General features: G+C 40.7%; 1 protein-coding gene across 3 annotated transcripts in view; it reads left to right on the top strand.

The window, feature by feature from the left end:
• The window catches only part of kcnq3 (potassium voltage-gated channel, KQT-like subfamily, member 3), a 192944-nt gene that overhangs the window by 99875 nt on the left and 70644 nt on the right, over positions 1-22425 (top strand). For 2 of the 3 annotated variants that reach the window (XM_069921646.1, XM_069921649.1), the window contains exons 4-7: positions 2349-2521; positions 4153-4293; positions 8099-8209; positions 21826-21921. In XM_069921646.1, coding sequence (XP_069777747.1) covers positions 2349-2521; positions 4153-4293; positions 8099-8209; positions 21826-21921 — 521 coding nt within the window. Of the gene's footprint in view, positions 1-2348; positions 2522-4152; positions 4294-8098; positions 8210-21825; positions 21948-22425 lie in introns of all 3 variants that reach the window. The other variant, XM_069921648.1, reaches the window with a different exon arrangement.

Here is a 22425-nt window from a genome sequence, read left to right on the forward strand (position 1 = left end):
CAGATAAATGAGAATGCACAGTCACTGGAAGTTGCATTGCTCTATGTAGATTAGGTTGGAGAAAAGTAAGAAACGCAGAGATGTTTCTTTTGCTCAAAATACTCTAAAATTTGAATTAAAATTTGATTGCCTTTATGTTAGAAGTGTTGAAACTTTTCGGAAGAGATTATAATGAAAAGGGTTATCTGGCTGAGATTGTGAAAACCAGAGCTGGAATATTGGGATGTCTAAGGTTTAGGAAAGAATTGTTAACCCCAAAACCTGAAATTAAAGGTAAAAATTGGAACAGGAACTTGCTCATTTCAAATTTCGATGGAGGCTAGTAAGACAGGTTCATTGAGGAAAGAAACAGAATGTGTGGGGACTGAGGAGGAGGCCTGTTTTCACTTGTATCTATTTCCACTCTCCACTCGCCATCATTATATGACCCATTGTTCACCATCTTGCTACTATCACCATCAACTCCCAGTTTCTCCCCCATTCCAACCATTTCCTATGATCCTTGCGAGATCATAGTCTTCAAGGTTAAATTCAAGAGACAGACAAAAATCTGCTGGAGGAACTGAAGAACTGGATTCTGCTCCAGGTCCCAGTATCTGCAAGATGTGTCTGCAATTTCCAATTCCATCATCATTCATAAGGTACAGTATCAAGCCACATTCAATTTTGCCTTCCTCATCATGATATGCACCCCAGAGCCAGAACCCCCCCCCCCCCACCCCACACACGCACATACACTCTCACCATCTTCAATGTCAATCCACCATATTCTTCCCAACTCCTGTCATGACCAGCATCTTGGCCAAAGTTTCCATTGCAAGCCTCCAGCTAACATGGACGAAAGAGGTGGAATGAGTCCCACTCTGAATTGCCATCCAACCCCATTATACCCCTTCACCTCTGAATCATTTCTTCTTCCCAAAATTCATGAATCTTTCTTATCTCCCTCATTCCCACCACATGGAAGGGCTCCTGAACTTACTCCCCATACTTCTCTACTGCATGGGTCCCTCTCCAGCACACCATTTAGATGGGTTATTAGCTGGAAAGCAGCCAGAGAATTTTAAAGACAAGTTTAGGTCTTCCAGGGACCCCCCTCAATCCCCATCTTTAACAGCTCCTCTTTGCCCTCAACTTGTAACATAAAATATGTGTGAGGAAACAGAAAGTGAAAAACATGCCTCAAATGAGAGGATTGTACCGAGCAGTGGTTTTCACCTTTTTCCCACCCAATCACATGCCATGTTAAGTAATCCATTACTAACCACAGAGCACCTATGGTTAGTAAGGGAGTACTTAAGATGGTATGTAAGTGGGGAAAATAAAGGTTGTGAATCACTGGTATAGAGTAAGGCAACTGTGGTAGGTTAGAACAAGGAATCAGATCATCGACAATTACAATAATCCAAAAATAATCTGGGAAAACATATGATCAAGACAGAGAATGATGTTCAAAATTGAGCCAGGACTTCTCTAGGCCAGAAACAAATTTAGTTCCTTGCAAATGTCTAACCAGTCACACAATAACTGTCCCAGACTGAAGGCAGTCTATTCACATAAAGGTCCAGTGTTGTTAACGCACTGATTTCTGTTGTCACCCTGTCCATTCCAGGCACCCATTGCAGCTTTCCCCTGAGGTTACTACCATTTCATTTCAGCTGTCACCTTGCAACATTGAATACAGACATTCTTGAAGGGCCCAGGTCTAAAATGGTGATTGCCTCCTGCTTTCTATGGATGTTGCCTGACCTGCTGAGTTCCTCCAGTACTCTGATGTATTCTAGTAGTTCCCCAGCATCTGCAGACTTCTTGTTTGCCTCAATGTTGTATAAGGAGCCTGAGCTATTTTTCCCCACTTTTCCATAGTAAGGCAAAGCTCAACATATGACACTAGCACAACAAAAATAGAAAGATTGAGGAGTTTCCTTTACATCTTGCCTTTTGCAACTATAGGATTTCCCCAGGTGAATTACAATCAATTATTTTGAAATTTTGTCACTATGGCACTGTAAGAAAACCAGCAATTAAATAAGGTACAATAAGTCTCCCACACAACAATCTGTCACCTGAGGGATAGATGGAGGTCTAAACACTGGATTGTGCCATAGGACCTTTAATGTGCATTAGAGAGGGCTGTGGTTTAACAACACAGCTGAATGACAGCATTTCTAATGGCATCAACCCATCTGTCCTGTTGGAATGTCTGCCCTGTTTTTATGGAGCATCACTTCACAATCTTCCCACTCTGGTGATTATGCTACATTAATAGAGAGCCACCTTCTTCCTGAATATTTTGACGTTCAACTTGGATTTGGACAAAGATCTTTCTCACACTTGTGCCTTTCCAGATATCATCGTTTTGATTGGTTCTCTGGTGATTTTCGCAGTGGGGACGCTACAGAACATTGTGGCAACGTCCCTACGAAGCTTGCGTTTTCTGCAGATCCTCCGCATGTTGCGAATGGACCGAAGAGGAGGAACATGGAAACTTTTAGGTTCTGCAATCTGTTCTCACAGTAAGGTGAGGACATTCCTTCAGAAGCAGAATGCAGCCAAATTGTGGGCTTATTAGTTAACTGGTTTCTGATGTAATTCATATCATTGTTTATGTTTGCTGCATTTTTTTTGAATCCGATCATAGCAGTAAGAATTATTCATCATAAAATTATCTCATATTGTCATGTGCTAACAGAGGATGCAAATAGAGAGAAATTGTACTTGGTGTTGCCAGGAATCTGATGAAATATTATCACCTAGGAAATTCGATGAACATGTACCATACAGGATTCTATTAGCTCAGATGATGGAATATTAGAGTTATCAATTTTATGATTATAAGAACAGTTAGAATGATAATATGCCAAACATTGAAGGAGGTAAGAGTTATATGAAGGAAAATTTCCAAATCAACCACGAGAGCTTTCATGAATGATTCAATATCAAAGCTGGAAAAGGGATGATTTCTAAGTATTAAGTTCTTTAGTAGGTAAACTTGAGCTTTGAAAATTCAGAAGTACCACTGATAACAGATAAGCCTTATAAAGATATACTGATCTTTCTAAAGATACACAATTGGTCAAGCTCCTTACCTCCTGGCCTTGGCTTTGGGTGTGTACCAATGGAATAAGAGTCATGAAACCAGATAGATCCACTTAAGTTATTAACCAATATTTGTTTAATCCCTCATTTCTGGAGCCCTGAACTGAAGAGCCAGTTAAATGTCAACTGTATTAAGTGAGCCATAAGCTAAAACAATTAATGAAAGGTTGATTTTGGGGGTTAAAGAAGAAAATTGTGATCCTGGCATCAAATGCAATGCACAAAAGTGCTGGAGAAGCTCAGTAGGTCATGCTATATCCATAGGGAGTAAAAGATCATCAATGTTTCAAACCGGAGTTTCCTGAGATTGCAACAATCACAGTGTCTGCAGACTCTCAATCATGTTTCACTCCATTCAGTTGGTCCTTAATGAAGGCCTCAGGCTCGAATCATTGACCTGCTTTTTATTTCCCATGAATGTTGTGTGATTTGTTGATTATCTCCAGCACTTTTGTGTATTGCAAGAATAAGTTGACTTTTAACAATAATCCGATGCTGTAATGGAGTAGTGATTCTTTTTTTTAAAAAAAGAAATCAAATTGATTTAGTGACTTGAATTTAGATTCCCCATTTCCCACAATGGGATTCTAGTGACCTTGGATCATTTGTCCAGAACTCAGGTAGTTGGCCTGGTAACTTACCCATGAGTCCATGATAGGGACCTGGTCCCTTGTATAACTCTCACATGATGCGAAGTAAATGATGATATTTCATAAAACTTTTACCCTGGTGGAGTTGTACTATAAACTCAACTGGATTTTTAGGAAATAATCAGAGAATTGCTTACTTGATTTATACTGATCAATTTTACCTCACTGGAGTGTTCAGAAATTGGGGCTGGTGAGATAGAGGTGAGGTTTGATCTGGTAGGCAGTGTGGATTTGGCCTAATAGGACATGGACAGTGGTTGAGGGGGAATGGGGTGGTGGGATTGACATCACCTGTCAGGGCTTGGAATGGTGGGGAGTGAGTCATTCTTTAAGGATGCAATTGTGACCTTGTATGCGTTTATCCGCATGGAAGGAACAAATGGATCATTTCTGTGTTTATCAGGAACTCATCACTGCCTGGTACATTGGATTCCTGTCCCTCATTCTGGCCTCGTTCCTCGTTTACCTGGTTGAAAAAGATGATAATGCCAGAAATAGTACTCAAGACTTCAATACCTATGCAGATGCACTGTGGTGGGGTTTGGTAAGTGTTGTTTCTGGCACTGTACAGGCGGGACAGTGGGCTTTTCTTTTGGGCCTTTCTTTCCTGTCTGTGATAACAAATCACATTCACGTAACAAAAAAGAAAACGTTGGAAATGCTCATGATCAGCCAATGCCTGCTCAGATGGGAAATTAATTAATCTTTGAGGCTGTTGATATTTAAAGGTGATAGAAAATATTGGAAATATTTGATTTCCCGCATCTGCAGTATTTTGCTTTTGTGGACATTCCTCGGATTTCATTTGGATTTCAGTTATTTACCTTTCAGATTTCAAGGAATTATGTAAAGGAGACTTTTATTTCACCATTCATGTTGCAGCTATACAGAAGATTGAACTTGGATTATTGAGTATGGTTCCAGTCACCACTGCAGGGAGGATGCACAGCAATAGAGAGCAGGTAGAAGAGATTCACCAGGTCGTTATCTGGAGTACAGAGTTGTAGTTACAAGAAGAGATTGGATAGACTGTGTTTAAGTATAGAAGGGTGAAGGGTGACCTTATAGAGCAGCGGTTCTTATCCTTTTTCTTTCCACTCATATACTACTTTAAGTATTCCCTCTGCTATACGTGCTCTGTGATTAGTAAGGGGTTGTTTAAGGTGGTATGTGAGTGGGAAGGAAAGGTTGAGAATCACTGCTCTAGACCCAATTGTTACTGAAATATTTTGCTTGAGAAAAATTGTCGTTGGCCCACTTCCTTTGGAGTTATGAAACCGTGCACATAACAAGTCAATTAGGTACAATTAACACAATGGTTTTCAAACTTTTTCATTCCACTCCCATACCACCTTAAGCAATCCCTTACTAATCACAGAGCACCTATGGCATAGGGAATGCTTAAAGTGGTATGGGAGTGGAAAGAAAAAGGTTGAGAACCACTGTTATAGAGGTCTATTAAAAATATGGGCAGGGATAAGCTAGATAGCTGGAATCGTCATCATAGGAAAGGAAGTTGAGTAAAGGGTATAGGTTTACTTGTGGATCTAGAATTTAGTTGCTGGGGATTTTTTAAAAATGGTTGAGCTTGATGACAATCTATGAGAGCAGGCACTGGCCTTGTGTAGCAGCAGTAATCTGGCAGCATGTTCAGTGATGAACTTTGGTATCTAAGGAATCCTAAACCTAAACTATATGAGGAGTAGGTTGCATTTTGGTCAGCATGAACAAGTTGGGCTGAAAGGCCTATTTCTGTGCTGTATGACTCTATGACTGTGCTTAGTATGAGTGGCTGGAAATGACTGTATTAGTGGGGGTTCTTTCAGAGTACTTTGCAAGGCAGAAGACAATTCAGCTGGTTATATCCATTCTCGCTCTTTGATGAACTGTGTTTCAATTTGACATGCTATTTAGCCTCTAATTCAGAAAATGCGCATTTTTACAGACCACAACCAAATGACTTATGAAAGTTATTGTTGAAGCTGATTTCAGATTATTTGTCATAGTTCCAGACCTGAGCACTTCACTGAAGAAATCTCTCTTTGCTGGGAATTGAGGAGCTGAATTACAGGGAAAGTTTGAATAGGTTAGGACATTATTCCCTAGAGCATCAGAGAATTTTATAGAGGTACTGTATACAAAATTATAAGGGTTATAGAGAGGGTAAATGAAAGCAGGCTGTTTTTCACCGAGTTGGGTGAGTTAAGAACTAGAGGACATGGGTTAAGGGTAAAGGGGTAAGGTGATCATTTGGGGAACCTTCTTCACTCAGAGGGTGGTGAGATTGTGGAATGACCTGCCAGCAGAAGTGGTGGATGTGGGTTCAATATCGATATATTTATTTTTAAATTTTTCACACTATGAACCATATCAATCAAAATACACACAAACATTTCCCTCTTGAATATACACAGTGCTATTTTCTCCCCTTTTTCCCCCCTACCTTCCCTCCCTCCTTCCTACCCCTCTCCAAACCCATTAAATGTTCAACATATACAATACAATAAAACCATTAAACAATGTCATCACACAATGAAAATAAACAAGAAAATTGTGTCATCTACCTTTACACACTGGATCAGGTCATTTTGTCTTCTCATTTTATTATTTTAGTGGGTGGAGGTCCGCGGTAAGCCCTCTCGGTTGTATTCCATGTACGCTTCCCAAATTTTTTAAATTATATGTTATTTTTTCCAACGGAATACATTTATTCATTTCCATGTACCATTGCTGTACTCTCAGGCTCTCTCCTGATTTCCAAGTTGACATTATACCTTTCTTTGCTACAGCTAAGGCTATCATAATAAATCTTTTTTGTGCTTCATCCAGTTTGAGGCCTAATTCTTAACTACTTATATTACTTAGAAGAAAGATCTCTGAATTTTTTGGTATGTTGCTTTTTGTGATTTTATTTAATGCCTGATTTAGATCTTCCCAAAACTTTTTCACTTTCTCACATGCCCGAATTGCATGTACTGTTGTTCCCGTTTCCTTCTTAGAGCGAAAACATCTATCTGATAATGTTGGATCCCATTTATTTAACTTTTGGGGCATGACATATAGCTTGTGTATCCAATTATATTGTATCATGCGTAACCTCATGTTTATTGTATTTTTCATAGTTCCAGAGCATAACTTTTCCCATATTTCATTTTTTTATCTTTATGTTTAAATCTTTTTTCCACTTTTGTTTGGGTTTATAGCTTATTTCATCATTTTCCTTCTCTTGCAGCTTGATGCACATGTTGGTTATAAATCTTTTTATTATCGTTGTTTCTTTAATCACATATTCAAAGCTGCTTCCTTCTGGTAATCTCAGACTGCTTCCCAATTTGTCCTTTAAGTAGGTTTTCAGTTGGTGGTATGCAAACATTGTACCGTGAGTTATTCCATATTTGTACTTCATTTGTTCAAATGATAATAAATTATTTAATATTGATATTTAAGAGAAGTTTAATGGAATAGGACAAAATAATAATAATTGGCACAGCCCAGATGGGCCGACGGACCAGTTTCTCTGTGAAGTGTTCTATAGTTTTGCGGCTGGTGTTTGTGTTAAGATTGAAGGAGGACAATTATAAGGGGAACATGAGGGGAAATTTCTTTACGCAGAGGGTGGTGGGGATGTGGAATGAGCTTCCGGCAGATGTGGTCGAGGTGGGATCATTGGTTACATTTAAGGAAAGACTGGATCGTTACATGGATAGGAGGGGACTAGAAGGGTATGGACCGGGTGCTGGTCAGTGGGACTAGGAGGGTGGGGATTTGCTACGGCATGGCCTAGTAGGGCCGAACTGGCCTGTTCTGTGCTGTAAGTGGTTATATGGTTACATGGTTAATTGATTAATATATAGCAGAAATTCCAGAGAAGAAATTGTGAGCAGAAACATTGGCCTCTGTAATCTGTGGGGGTTTAATTCAATTTCAGATGGTTAGTCACCAGCTCAGGGTGAGGATTGGAGGAGTATCTCTTTTGTCTGATAGCTTACACTAAGGATGTATGTGAGCACAGCTCTGTAAAGTGGATTGATGCCAAGATCAGACACTTGTGATCTCTCTGAAAGATGTTGCTCAAAAATGTTTCTGAGATTCCAGAAGAAAACAGACACTTAAACCATTTGATCTGAAATTCATGCCAGCATTTCTTACCTGAGATTCTAATGGAGTAACTGCAGGCCGGAATGTTGTTTCCACCTTTATTTTTGTTAATGTACTAAATGGGTAATCTTTGGTTTTACTGATTATTATTTCTAATATATGCCATTTTCATTTTCACTCAAGTTGAGATTGCTGCAGGAACTTGAAAACTTTTCTTACAATCCGTGGAATGTGACTTTGCTTTTGTGTAGATTACTTTGACTACAATTGGCTATGGTGACAAGACTCCGAAGACTTGGGCAGGTCGACTGTTGGCTGCAACATTTGCTCTTGTTGGAGTGTCATTCTTTGCTTTGCCAGCTGTAAGTGCCATCATTTAATGTTCAATTATGAAAAAAAGCCCAATCAAATCTATTGTCGGCCTGACATTGCCCCAAGTCCACAAAGACAAAGTTAAAACATGGGTGTAAATATTAATGTAATGTTTCCACACAAAAGGAAAAGCCATTGGTGACAAAGCCTCCCAGGTGTATTGGTTTTAAACTGATTTTTCATCAGAATATAGCTGAACAAAAGGTTCCAAATATTGAATTCATTAATAGGTGATTTTTATACGTTAGCTGGAAACAAGATGATGGATGGATGCTCTTGCTGTATGAGTGAGCTGGCAGCTCTGTTCACTGTCATGACATGGAGTGTACTTCAGTTAGACACAATCGCTCTCAGCCTTTCCTGATTTCCCACTGGATTTTTAGCCCCCAAAATTTAGCACTGGACATTTTGGTGCCCATTGTTTGGAGCTGGACATTTTGGCCTACCACCGCACTCAATGTCTGCTGGTCAACTCCGTCCCGCTGCACTTCCTGAAACATTGCAGAAAATCCCTCCTCCCAGGAAACCACTTCCCTGGAAAACAAGGGCTTTCCGTAGCTTATAGCGATATATTTAAATTATTAAAAACAGTTGGGGAAACTATCAACGACAAGGGTTTTTGATAAACTATAACAACAAATTTATTGTATTTATTGTAAGTTTAATTACAATAGACAATAGGTGGTTGAGTAGGCCAATTGGCCCGTCAAACCAGCTCTGCCATTTATCAGATTATGGCTGATCTTTCTCTTTCAATAACTAATCCCAGCCTTATCCCTATATCCCTTAACTCCCCTGCCCACAAGAGCCTTATCCAGCTCTCTCTTAAAACTATTCAGAGAATCTGTCCCCACCATCCTCTGTGGCAATGCATTCCACAGATCCACAACTCTCTGGGTAAAAACATTTCTCCTTATTTCTGTCTTAAATGGCCTTCCCTGTATTCTTAAACTATGCCCTCTAGTCCTAGTTTCTCTCTTCATTGGAAACATGTACCCTGTCAAGCCCTTTGATAATCCTAAATACCTCAATCATGTATCTCCTCATCCTTCTAAACTCCATCACATTTAATTCAAGTCTTTTTAACCTATCTGTGTATGACAATCCTGCCATCCCGGGAAGTAACCTCGTAAATCTGCGCTGCACTCCCTCTATAGCAATTATGTCCTTTCATAAATATGGGGACCAAAACTGGACACAATACTCCAGGTGAGGTCTCACCAGAGCCCTGTACAACTGCAGGATGGCTTCTCTACTCCTATACTCCAATCCCCTCTTTATGAAACCCAACATACCTCTTGCCTTCTTCACCGCTCACCGAACCTGCACTCTAGTTTTCAATGACTGGTGAACAAGTACACCCAGATCCCTTTGCATTACCCCACTCCCTAGCTTAACTCCATTTAAATAATATTCTGCTCTTTTGTTTCTGCCTCCATAAGGGAGAATCTCACATTTACTCACATTAAACTTCATCTGCCATCTTTCCGCCCATTCTCCTAACCTGTCCAAGTCTCTGCAATTTCCTGACATCCTCCTCGCTCTTTACACTACCACCCAGTTTAGTGTCATCTGGGAATTTGCATATGTAGTTATTAATCCCCTCATCCAAATCATTTACATAAATGATAAACAATTGAGGACCCAACACCGATCCCTGCGGGACCCTACTCGTCACATTCTGCCATCCAGAAAATGACCCGTTTATCCCAACCCTTTGTTTTCTATTTCTCAACCAACTATCTATCCATGACAACACCCTACCCCTGATACCATGCTCCTTAATTTTGCTAACTAGCCTCCTGTGTGGGACTTTATCAAAGGCTTTCTGGAAGTCAAGTACATCACATCACAGGCTCTCCAGAGTCCACCCTCCTTGTTATGTCCTCGAAAAATTACAGGAGATTAGTCAAGCAAGAGTTTCCTTTAAGGAACCCATGCTGACCAGTACCAATACTATAATTCCTTCCTCGGTGTTCTGCTATTTCTCCTTTAATGATGGATTCCAATATCTTCCCCTCCACCGACATCAGGCTGACCGGTCTATAATTTCCTGTATTCTCTGTGGTAAAAGTGGTACTACATCAGCCACTCTCCAGTCTGCAGGCATTTCCCCCAAATCTAAAGAACTTTGGAAAATGTTGACCAGTGCTTACACAATTTCCAGAGCAACCGCTCTAAGCTCCCTGGGATGAAGCCCATCAGGCCCAGAGGATTTATCAGGCCTCAGTTCTAACAATTTGCTCACAACCACCTTAATTTCACCAAGTCCCTAGATACTGCTTGACTCCCACCCCTTATCTGGCCATAACCTATATCCTCCTTGGTGAAAACAGATGCAAAGTATTTGTTAAATTCCTCTGCCATCTCCATGTTCCCGTTGATAATTTCATCTTTCTCCATTTTTAAGGGCCCATTTTTGGCCCTAACCAATTACATATGATGGAAATATAATTATTGAATTAAAAATTATTTAAAAATTAAAACACGTTAAAAACAATCCAGTTGTCATAAAATAGATTCTTTGTTCCGCACATCTGGCGCAACTCACTGCAACCACTGTGACTAGAACTCTCTGCAGTGTCGTTCATGCAGCTTTTGACAAGAAATTGCAATAAAACGTTTCAGAGTAAAACCCACCATTAACCAAACAAGACAGTCTATAGTCACAACCCTCAGTACAAGTGATAGGGTGCAGATAAGCGTTATTAACAAGAAACGCATACACATATCTATAATTAATATCTGGCAATATATTATTAATGACAACTACTGTTAGATCTGCCACTCCCATTGCCACCAGGGGAGTGGTTTCCTGTGGGGGGAGGGGGGAGGAGTTTCTGAAACTCCGGGGTTCAGGCCATGCTGAAACATCGAGGGTTGCTGGGCCAGCACCAAACTGTTGGTGCCAAGATGTCCAAAGGGCTACCAAGGTCTTTTTTTTTGGCCAAAATGTCCAGTTTAAAAATGTCCAGCGCAAAACTGTGGACATCAAGATGTCAGATTCCTGAGCATAACTAAACAAACAGCAGCTGTTTACACTAATGCTGGTTCACTAGATGCTATTTTCTTAAGATATCACAAAAATGCTATGACTCCAGGAAAATTGTTCCTTTGGAAATCTAACAGTAAGGTCAACTTCTGTACACATCGGACTCAAATTGCCCCTCATTAAACTCATTTACTTTGAGTTCGTTTAACACTAATTGGCTTTACTCCATGCAGTGAAACACAAAAGTCTGCACACCCTGTGATTGTAGTAAAAATGCAGAGATGCTGGTGAAACTCAGCTGGTCCTTGCAGTGTCCAGAAGAGGTAAAGATATATTACCATCATTTCGGGCCTGAGCCCTTCTTCAAGGAAGGAGTAAAAACAAGTGAGAACCAGGTGTCTGTATGGAAGGCTGGAGAAGAATGAGAAGGAGAGGTGTACAGACCAACAGAAAAAAAAGGTGTTAATAAGATGTGATAAGACAGGAGAGAGGAAAGGTGAGAATAAATTGTGGTTCTATGAAAGGAGACAGGAAAAGGAAAGAGAGAGAGACACACACAAATTAAATTCTCACCTTTTCTCTCTCCTGTATTCTATCATATCCAATCAACACCATTTGTCTATAATCACCCCCTTTCCGTTCTTCCCTTTTTTCCCCAGCCTTCTATAGAGATGCCTGTCTCTCTATTTTTACTCATACATTAGGAAGGGGTCAGGTCCGAGATGTCAGAAATATATCTTTACCTTCTATTGACACTGAGAAACCCAGCTGAATTCCTCCAGAATCTCTGTGTTTTTAAACCATCCAGATTACTGTCGAGTGCTTTGCTGAATGCGAGCTGCAAACCATGAATAGAGTCAATGAGACGTAAAGCATGGACACAAGCTCTTCAGACAGTTAAACAAAAACTATCTGCAGACGCTGGCAGTGAGTGCAGCACATATACGGTGCAGAAACTCAGCAGGTCATGCAGCATCCATGGTAACCAACATTTCTGGCCAAGCATGACCTGCTGAGTTTTTCCAGCATATTTGTTTTTGGTTTTTCAGGCCACTTACATGTCAACAATCAATCAAATGGACATATTAATCCCATTTTTATTCTTGCTCACATTGATACCAATTTCCCCAGATTCCAGGTCTCACCTGTGGCCGTCCCCCTCAATAACAAGTATACCATTTTGGATACTATTGGGGGGGGGGGGAAACAACCTACTAGGGACAGGCCAAAGTGATCAGATCTCTGGCATGGAGTCTGGTCTTGTGTCTCTGAAGGGAAGGGAGAAGAAGAGGCGAACTGTAGTGATAGGGGATTCCATAGTTAGGGGGACAGATAAGAGGTTTTGTGAAAGAAATCAAGAATTTCAGATGGTATATTGCCTCCCTGGTGCCAGGGTCTGAGATAGAGTTCACAGCATTCCCAGGAGGGAGGGTGAGCAGCCAGATGTCATGGTCCATGTAGGGGCTAATGGTGTGGGTAGGAAGGGTGAGGAGGGCCTGCAAGGAGAGTTCAGCGAGTTAGGCTCTAGTTTGAAGGACAGGATATCCCAGAGTTGTGATCTTAGGATTGCAACCCATGCCACGCACTAGTGAGGTTAAAAATAGGATAATACAGCTTAACACATGACGAAAGACATGGTACAAGAGGGAGGGCTTCAGGTTTCTTACTCTCTTTCAGGGATGGTGGGATCTGTTCCAACTGGACAGTTTGCATCTGAACTGGAGGGGGACTAATATCCTTGCAGGAAGGTTTGCTAGTGCTGCTCTGGTGGGTTTAAACTAGATGCTGGAGGAGGGGAACCAGAGTGCCAGAGCAGATAGAGGAGTGGAAGAGGGAAAGGATGATGTGAAAATTGCATGGTCCATTAGAAGTCAAGGGGTTGTACATGGTGGAAATGTTCTCGGGTGCATCTATTTCAATGCAAGGAGTATTGTAGGAAAGGCAGATGAATTTAGAGCATGAATTGGCACATGGAATTATGACACCATGGTCATGAGTGAAACTTGGTTGCAGGAGGGGCAGGACTGCAGCAAAATGTTCCAGGGTTCTGTTGCTTTAGACTTGATAGAACAGGGGGGATGAAAGGGTCAGGAATGGCATTTCTCATCAGGGAAAATATCACAGCTCTGCTCAAGGAGGACAGACCAGAGTGCTCATCTACTGAGGCTAGATGGGTTGAGCTGAGGAATGGGGAAGGTATGACCACATACTTGGGGTTGTATTATAGACTGCCCATAGTCAATGAGAATACTGGGTCAGTGAGCAAATCTGTAGAGATAGCAGACAGCTGCAGGAAACATAAGGTTGTGACAGTAGGAGATTTAAATTTTCAACATATTGACTGGGACTCCGAGCCACTTATCTGTCCCCCTAACAATGGGATCCCGTATCATTACAGCTCACCTCTTCTCCTCCCTTCCCTTCTGAGCCACAGGACCAGATTCTATGCCAGTGACCTGATCTCTGTAGCTTCTTGCTGGTAGGTCATCTTGCCAACAGCATCCAAAATGGTATACTTGTTATTTGAGGGGACAGTCACAGAAGTGCCCTGCACTGCCTGTTTGTTCCCTTTCCCTGACATGACTGTCGCCTATCTACCTCCTCCTTCCTCCGAGGTGTGATGGTGTCCCTGTAACTCCTATCTATCACCCCCCCCCCCCGCCTCCCAAATTATCTGGAGTTCATCCAACTCCAACTCCAATTCTTTAACTTGGCTTGCCAGGAGCTGCAGCTGGATGTACTTCTCACAGATGAAGTTATCAGGCATACTGCTGGCTTCCCTGATGACCCACATTTTATAAGAGGACCATTCTCTTTCCTTGGCTACCATTCCCACTGTTTATATATCTAAAACCTGACCTTACCTGTGCTACCTGGTGAATTAGTTTTGTTCTTTGAGTAGGGTGGCCCTTTCTTAACTTCAACTCCTACTATCCCTCGCCTCTTACCAGTTCTCACTGAAGCCTTACCACTCTGACTCAGCCCACTCCAATGATGACCTGCTTCTTCAATCTACTAGGGTGTTGCCTGGACTTCAGGAACTGAGTTACTGGGAAACATTTAACAGATTAGGACTTTATTCCCTGAAGTATAGAAGAATGAGGAGATTTAATAGAAGTATTTAAAATTATGAGGGGGATAGACAGACTAAATATAAGGAGGATTTCCACTAAGAGTAGGTGAGATACAAACCAGAGGACATGGCTTAAGGGTGAAAGGGGAAAGATTTAGGGGAAACGTGAGAGGGAACTTCCTCATGCAGAGAGTGGCGAAACGAGCTGCCAGCTGAAGTGGTGAATGCAGGTTCAATTTTAACATATAGAAGAATTTGGACGGGTACGTGGATGGGAGAGGTACAGAGGGCTAAGGACTGGGTACAGGTCAGTGAGTCTAGGCAAAAAAAGATGGTTCAGCACAGACTAGAAGGGCCATGCTACATCTACACACTAGAGGCAATTCACAGTGGCTAACTTACTGACCTGATCACACAGCTTTGTGGTATGGGAGGAAACCCATAATGTTACAGTGGGAATGTGCAGACTCAATGGGGATCATACCTGAAGTTAGATTGAAACTTGCTCTCTGGTCCTGCAAGATAGCAGATCTGCTAGGTTCCACCAGTGTACTATCCGAATGAAGGATGTCAGAAAGGAAGAACTGATACCAAACGAATGAGAAAATCCACAAGAAATATTTCAACTCTGACATCTGTCATCCAGAAAGGGTACAAACTGAGACAAATAAATTAGGGTGAATCCATTAATTACTCCATAGTAACCATTACAATGTTCTTGACCTCCTGTTTAGAGATACTTGTTCTTTCTTCATGCTCCCCACACTGTGCAAACAATTAATAATTGATACTTTCACTCAGCACATCCTTCTCATACAATCGACACCTTACCTCCAACACACTTGTTCTCCAGTTTAAAACCAATTATCTTGGACAAGTGAATCAGAAAATAAAATTTGTTCATGGAAAATAGATTCAACATGGATATATTTCAAGAACATTCACTTACTTGAAAGCAATCAAAAATTTAGGGAGATTGCAGTCAAAATTATTATGGAGCTCAAAATATTCTGGACTAGTGGAAGAACTGGTTCTAGATCTTTTGCACAATTTTCTTATTTCAATTTATAATAACTTTAACATAAAACTTTACATGTTCTTTTTATACTTCTTGTAACTTCACCTAGTTGGCATTTAAACATGTTTTCGCCACTTTATAACTTTTTTTAAAAGCTGGTCACATTAAGTTCCTGCAACACAAGTTAGTATTCCTGACTCTCCTCCTCACCATTTCATCCTGTTTAGGGTTGGTTCTGGGGAGGTGGCTGCAGAAAGAACTACTCCTGGAGGTGGGATCACTAATAGAGAGATAAAACGTTTCAATTCCGCCAAACTTTTGTGGAACTTAAATTCAGTTGGAAGAAATGATGTGGAATATAAAGCTTTTATCAGTAACAATAATATAAGAAATCATCGAGTTTAACTGACATTATTCAGGGAAGGAAATCTGTTCCCTACAAACTCTGGCCTAAACATGACTTCAGAACCACCACGGCTGGGTTGTCTCTGAAATGAGTGTAACAAGCCCCTCCATTCAAGGGCTTGCAGGGGTAGGTAATAATTGTTGGCCTTGGCCACAATTACTGCATCTTGTGAATTTTATTTTAAAATGGAGCTCCCCTTTGATGCAGTTTTAATTTATAACAACTAACCAGCATCTGGAAATTCCTATTTTCAGATGGGCTGATAGAAGTTTTAAATATTCCTGCTGTATTCCAGATTTCCAGTTGTTTTTCTTATTCTATGCAGATTTATACTGTTATTCTACAACTCCCTCCAGTGGAGACAGATACTAACTGCTGATGAATTAATTGGAGCACTGCATGAGAAACCTGAACAGAAACCAGACAGGACCTCTATCTCCTCAGCTACTTATAAACTTCCTGGTATGAGCACAGATTCCCATGTCTCTTCTTTGCCACCACCCACCCATCTACCACTTGATTATCCTTCCCCTCAGTCCTCCCTGACCCTGATCCTGCAGTATCTCCCTTAACCTTTAACCTCTGCTCACAGTCCCCTAACTTTATGCCCCTCATCATAACCCCTGCTCCCTACTCACGCAAGACACAGTAAAATGTTCACGTCACTGCACCCAACAGACACCAATGGCTGTTGTGGTTACTTGATTATCTCCATCACCTGTCTCCAAATTATTGGCCACAAAGAAAACAATGCTCAAGCTCACTCAAGGATCACTCAATCCTGGATCTAGAAATGCTGGAGAAACTCAGCTGATCATGTAGCATTCATAGGATGTAAAAGGCAATCGATGTTTTGAGCCTCTCCAATGTCACCTCACAATGACTCCCAATCAGCAAGATTTGCAGAGTATCTGAACTGTCCTGAAATTACCTCCACAGTTAACACCTGTGAAGAGTTTCTTGGCTTCCTTACCAGAAGCTTTAGGTCTGGATTTGATGAGAATGACTTAGAAGTTGATTCATTTCAAACATAAGGTCTTCCTGGAGTGGATACTCCACCATGCCTCAATGAGGTGGATACAGTGCTATCAATTCTTGAAGGATGAGATGCCACAGCAAATTAATTGCCTAAAGAACATATACTGGGTGGGAGAGAACACAGGTGCTCCCAATAGCTCTTAGATAGCAATGACACATGCAATCTATAAAGGGCTGTCAAGGCCATCTACAGCCCAAACACCCTTGTCCCTTCTCAGTGAGAACCAAGAGTGGAGGAGAACTTCACAAGGGTACAGATGCAGTGAGTGTTCATAGTGATAAGCACTTTATATAAAAAAAAACACCTCATTGGGGTTCTATCCTTCACACCACTGCCTTTTACTCTTGCTCAGAGGAAACCTAGTGCTATCTAAATCAGATTGGCAAGAACTCAAAAAGGCTGCACACTAACAAGACCTTGGGTTTGGACAATATCCTTGTTGAAGTTACAAAGCTTGCCAGAAGGGAACTCCAGTCAGCCCTCATCTCCCGACCTGGAGAGAAGGGAAAATGCTAGAGGACTTACAGGATAAAAAAAACCAGCATCAATGTACACTCCCAAGTTAACATCAGCCATACTGAGACCCTAATCAATACTAAGACAGTTCTGAGGGACCAGGACACATCTCCAGACTCCTAAATGAGAAACTGTAATAGCAAGATGTTACCAGTTGTGGAAAAGAAACAAATCAAGGATGTCCTGAAGACCTCCGTGAAAGTTTGTAACATTCCCAACGACCTGTGGGAATCGCTGGCTCATGACCACTCAAATTGGAGACGGAGCATTTAGGATGGCTTTAAGGCCATAATGCAGCAGAAGTACACAAAAGCTCAGTGTGAGTGATAGCAGCCACTCAGCCACATAGTCAAGCATCTCCTATCCCATCTGTGGTGAGATCTGTGGTTTCCTATTTTGGCTACATCAACTGCGTCAGAATCCAAAGAACTGCAAAGGAACTGACCAAGAAGTTCTAAGTAACAATACTGAATGTAGAGAACTATGAATCATAAACAGATGTATTAACTAAAAGTTGGACTCTATTTAAAACTTAATTAAGTATAATACATGGTTATCCTATGTAAAATATTTATGATCTAGATTACTGGGCTGTGTTCCAGGGAAGGTGGGATCTGTACTGACAGGATGAATTGCATCTGAACTGGAAGGGGATTAATATCCATACGGGTAGATTTGTCAGCCTTGTCCCAATGAGTTTTGCAGGGGCAGGGGAACCAGTATATTAGAGTAGTTAGCGAGAAAGAAGAGGAGAAAGGTGATGCGAGGATAGAAATCATAGATTGGTATGTGTTAGAAATTTTCTCAGGTGTGTTTATTTCAATATAAGGAGTATTCTTAGGAAGGCTGACAATCTTAGGGCATGGATTGGCATGTGGAATTATGATATTGTTGCTATTAGTGAGACTTGGTTGCAGGATGGGTAGGTCTTAATGTTCCGGGGTTCCATTCCTTCAGATGTGATAGAGGAAGAGGGATGAAAGGGGGAGGAGTGGCATTGCTAGTCAGGGAAAATATCTCAGTTGTGCGAAGTTAGGACAGCCAGGAAGACTTGTCTACAGAGACCAGATGGGTGGAGTTGAGGAACAGGAAAGGTATGACCACACTAATAGGGTTGTATTATAGACCGCTCAATAGTCAGAGAGAATTTGAGGAGCAAATCTGCAGAGAGAGCAGACTGATGTAACAAGAACATTGTGGTAGTGGGAGATTTTAACTTCCCAAATATTGACTGGGACTTCCAAAAGGGCTGGATGATTTAGAGTTTGTGAAATGTGTTCAGGAAAGTTTTCTAAATCAATACATAGAAGTACCAACGAGAGTCGAGGCAGTATTTGATCCACTATTAGGGAACTAGGCAGGTCAGGTAACAGATATATGTCTAGGTGAACATTTTGGATCCAGTGACCATAATGTCATTAGCTTCAAGTTATTTATGGAAAAGATTAAGTCTGGTTCTCATGTTGAAATTCTAAATTGGAGTAAGGCACATTTTGTGGAAATGAGAAAGGTCTAGAAAGAGTGGATTGGGATATTTTGTTTTATGGCAAGGGTGTGATAGCTAAGTGGATGGCCTTCAAGGGAGAAATCTTGAGAGTGCATATTTCTGTTAGGATTAAAGGCAAAGTTATCAGGCACAGGGAACCCTGGTTTTCAAGGGACATTGGCGATCTGGTTAAGAAAACGAGGGAGATGTAGAGCATGTACAGGCAACAAGGAGCTAATGTGTACTTGAAGAATACAAAAAAAGCAAGAAAATAAGAAAGAAATCAGGAAGGCAAAAAGAAGACATAAGGTTGCTCTGGAAGTTAATATGAAGGTAAATCCAAAGGGTTTCTATAAGTATATTAAAAGTAAAAATACCGCAAGGGACAAAATTGGTCCCCTAGAGGATTAGAGTGGTCAACTATGTGTGGAGCCTCACACAGTGTAGGTGAACTTAAACTGTTTTTTGGCACCAGTATTTACTCAGGAAACTGGCAGAGTGCATAAGGAAGGAAGGGAAGCAAACAGAAGAGTCATGGAACAGATGGAGATTAAGGAGGAAGAGGTGCTTGCTGCCTTACAGCAAATAAAGGTAGATAAATCATCTGGGCCGAATATGATACTCTCTTGGATCTTGAGGGAGACTAGTTTAGAAATTTCAGGGACCCAGGCTGATATATTCAAAACGTCCTTGGCCACAGGTGAAGTGCCAGAGGATTGGAGGGTACCTCATGATGTCCTGTTGTTTAAAAAGGGCTCCAAAAATAAACCAGGTAATTATAGGCCAGTCAGCCTGGCATCAGTGATTGGTAAATTGTTGAGGGAGTTCTGAGAGACAGGATATATAGGTATTTGTACAGCCATGGGCTGTTTAAGGATAATCAGCATGGCTTTGTGCATGGCAGGTCATATTTAATGAATCGTGAAGAGTTTTTCGAGAAAGTTACCAGGAAGGTAGATGAGGGAAGGGCTATGGATGTTGTCTACATGGACTTTAGCAAAGCTTTTGACAAGGTCCCATATGGGATGTTCAGAAGGTTCAAACACTGAGTATTCAAGGAGAGGTTGCAAACTGGATTTGAAATTGGCCGTGTGGGAGAAGACAGAGGGTGATAGTGGATGGTTGCTTCTCTGCTTGGAGATCTGTGACTAGTGGTGTGCCTCAGGGATCCATGTTGGGGCCATTGTTGTTTGTTGTATATATTAATCATCTGGATGATAATGTGGTGAATTGGATCACAAGTTTGCTGATGACACAAAGATAGGAGGCGTTATGGACAACGAGGAAGATTTTCAAAGCTTACAGAGGGATCTGAACCAGCTAGAAAAATGGGCCAAAAAATGGCAGATGGAGTTTAATGCAGACAAGTGTGAGGTGTTGCATTTTGGAAGGGCAAACCAAGGCAGAGATATACAATGATAGGGCATTGAGGGGTGCAGAGGAGCAGAGAGATCTAGGAATAAAAATACATCATTTCTTGAAGGTACCATCGTAGATGGACAGGGTTGTAAAGAAAGCTTTTGATATCTTAGCCTTTATAAATCGAAGTATTGAGTATAGAAGTTGAGATGTTATGTTGAAATTGTTTAATATATTGGTGAGGCCAAATTTGGAATGTTGTGTGCAGTTCTGGTCATCTAATCTAACTACATGAAGGATATCAATAAGTTTGAAAGAGTGCAGAGAAGATTTACTAGGTTGTTGCTGAGTCTTCAGGAGTTGAGTTACAGGGAAAGATTAAACAGGCTAGGACTTTATTCCTTGGAGCAAAGAAAAGAGAGGGGAGATTTGATAGAGGTCATAGTTTTAAGCTGAAGGGAGAAAGGTTTAGGGGGAACATTAGCGCCAAGTTCTTCAAAGAGTGGTGGGAGCGTTGAATGAGCTGCCATCTGATGTGATGAATGCGGGCTCGATCTTGTGTTTTAAGAATAAATTGGATAGGTACATGAAGGGGAGAGACCTGGAGGGTTATGGAATGGGAGCAGATCAGTGGGGCTAGGGAGATTATGGTTGTCACAAGCTAGAGGGGTCAAATATCCTGTTTTCTGTGCTGTAGCATTCTATGGCAGTGTTCTTATTTTACAAGAACTAAAAATGAAAAGTTGTACCCTGACAAAGGGTAAATTAGTACAACTAATCTTAATGAAGTAGAGCTGGTGACCATATGTGGTGAGCTTGATACTGCATTTCCTTCTTGTGGTGATTGAACAAGCAGTTGGATCTTAAAGGTTGATTGTGTGTGGCTGAGAAACTATGATGGCATGGCCTTACATTGAGACATTGCATAGGGGACCAATGCTTGTGTGAAAAACATATTTGGAAAAGATTGTTGGAAGTTAAAAGGATCATTAAATCAGTTGAATACTGTTTTCTATGGGTTTTATGATACAAAATTACTGAGAATTTAACTCCAGTTATCACTAAATAACACTTAAAATATAAATGGCAATTTGGAGGGCAAGTTATTGATGTAATCCTGTGAATAGTTGATTGGAATGAAACATTTCACATCGGGAAAGGATTCAATAAGGATTTTTCCCCTTTCAGAAGAATTAAGAACAGGATATTATTTTACAACTGAGTAATTCATTTGTGAATGTGGGATAGATTCCTTTTGCTGGAAATCTGAAACCTCCCCACAAAATATATGGAGGCTGACTCGATTGAAATTTAAGACTGAGCTAATTGGATTTGTGCTCAGCATATATAATATTGAGCCAATGGAGTGGAGGCTCAGATGAGCTACTCAAGTAAATGAATGGTAGAACAGTGTAGGTTCCACACTGACCTGCTCCTTTAACTTACTACGCAGTGAAGGTGTAGAACTACCCTCAGAATATTCAGTGTCCAGATTTTGATTTCATGAATTGATCATTAATGAATATTCCAGTATTTTATCACAATAATATTTATTACCACACAATTAAAATTGCATTTACTATTGGTGTAATACATTTGGATGAACATTGCAGATTTTATTAATGCATTTTAACCATTTATGTGAATTCAACAACTAAAATGTTTCTTCCTTTCATTTCCCCCTTGCAGCATCTCATCGTGTTTATTTCTCTTTAAGGGTATTCTTGGCTCAGGGCTGGCTCTGAAAGTTCAAGAGCAGCATCGCCAAAAGCATTTTGAGAAAAGAAGAAATCCTGCAGCAAGTTTGATCCAGGTCTGGCGACGAAGCTCTGGGAAACTGTTAAGTTGCATGAGAAGTTGAAATCAATTTTTAAATCATTTTGAAAGATGCCCTAGTATGGATGAAATTTTAGGCAGCTTTTTTTTAAATTTTGTCATTGTTCTCATTGCTTCCTCTTTGAACTTGTCTCAAATGTTTAAAAATTTTGATTGGTTCTGCTGATAGTCTTTCTGATGGTCAACTTTGAATTACAGAATATAGAATAATCTTTCTGATGGCCACTATACTTTAATAGAATATACAATAATCTTTTATGATGGCCAACATATCAAAGTACCAATCCAAGCATTGTAAACTTGTTGAGCTTTACTTATGCTCTCCAGCCTAGAAGTGAATCCCCTTGTTCTGACTGATCAGACTGATGGCTCTGACCAAAGGAACTGCTCACACTAATCATTTTAGACTCTCATATTCACCAAACAATATTTATTTGTTTATACATTTGTCCTGTGTGTGTATTGTTTGTCTGTATGTGTG

This window comes from Narcine bancroftii, chromosome 2, assembly GCF_036971445.1.
Source record: "Narcine bancroftii isolate sNarBan1 chromosome 2, sNarBan1.hap1, whole genome shotgun sequence".
Taxonomy (NCBI): domain Eukaryota; kingdom Metazoa; phylum Chordata; class Chondrichthyes; order Torpediniformes; family Narcinidae; genus Narcine; species Narcine bancroftii.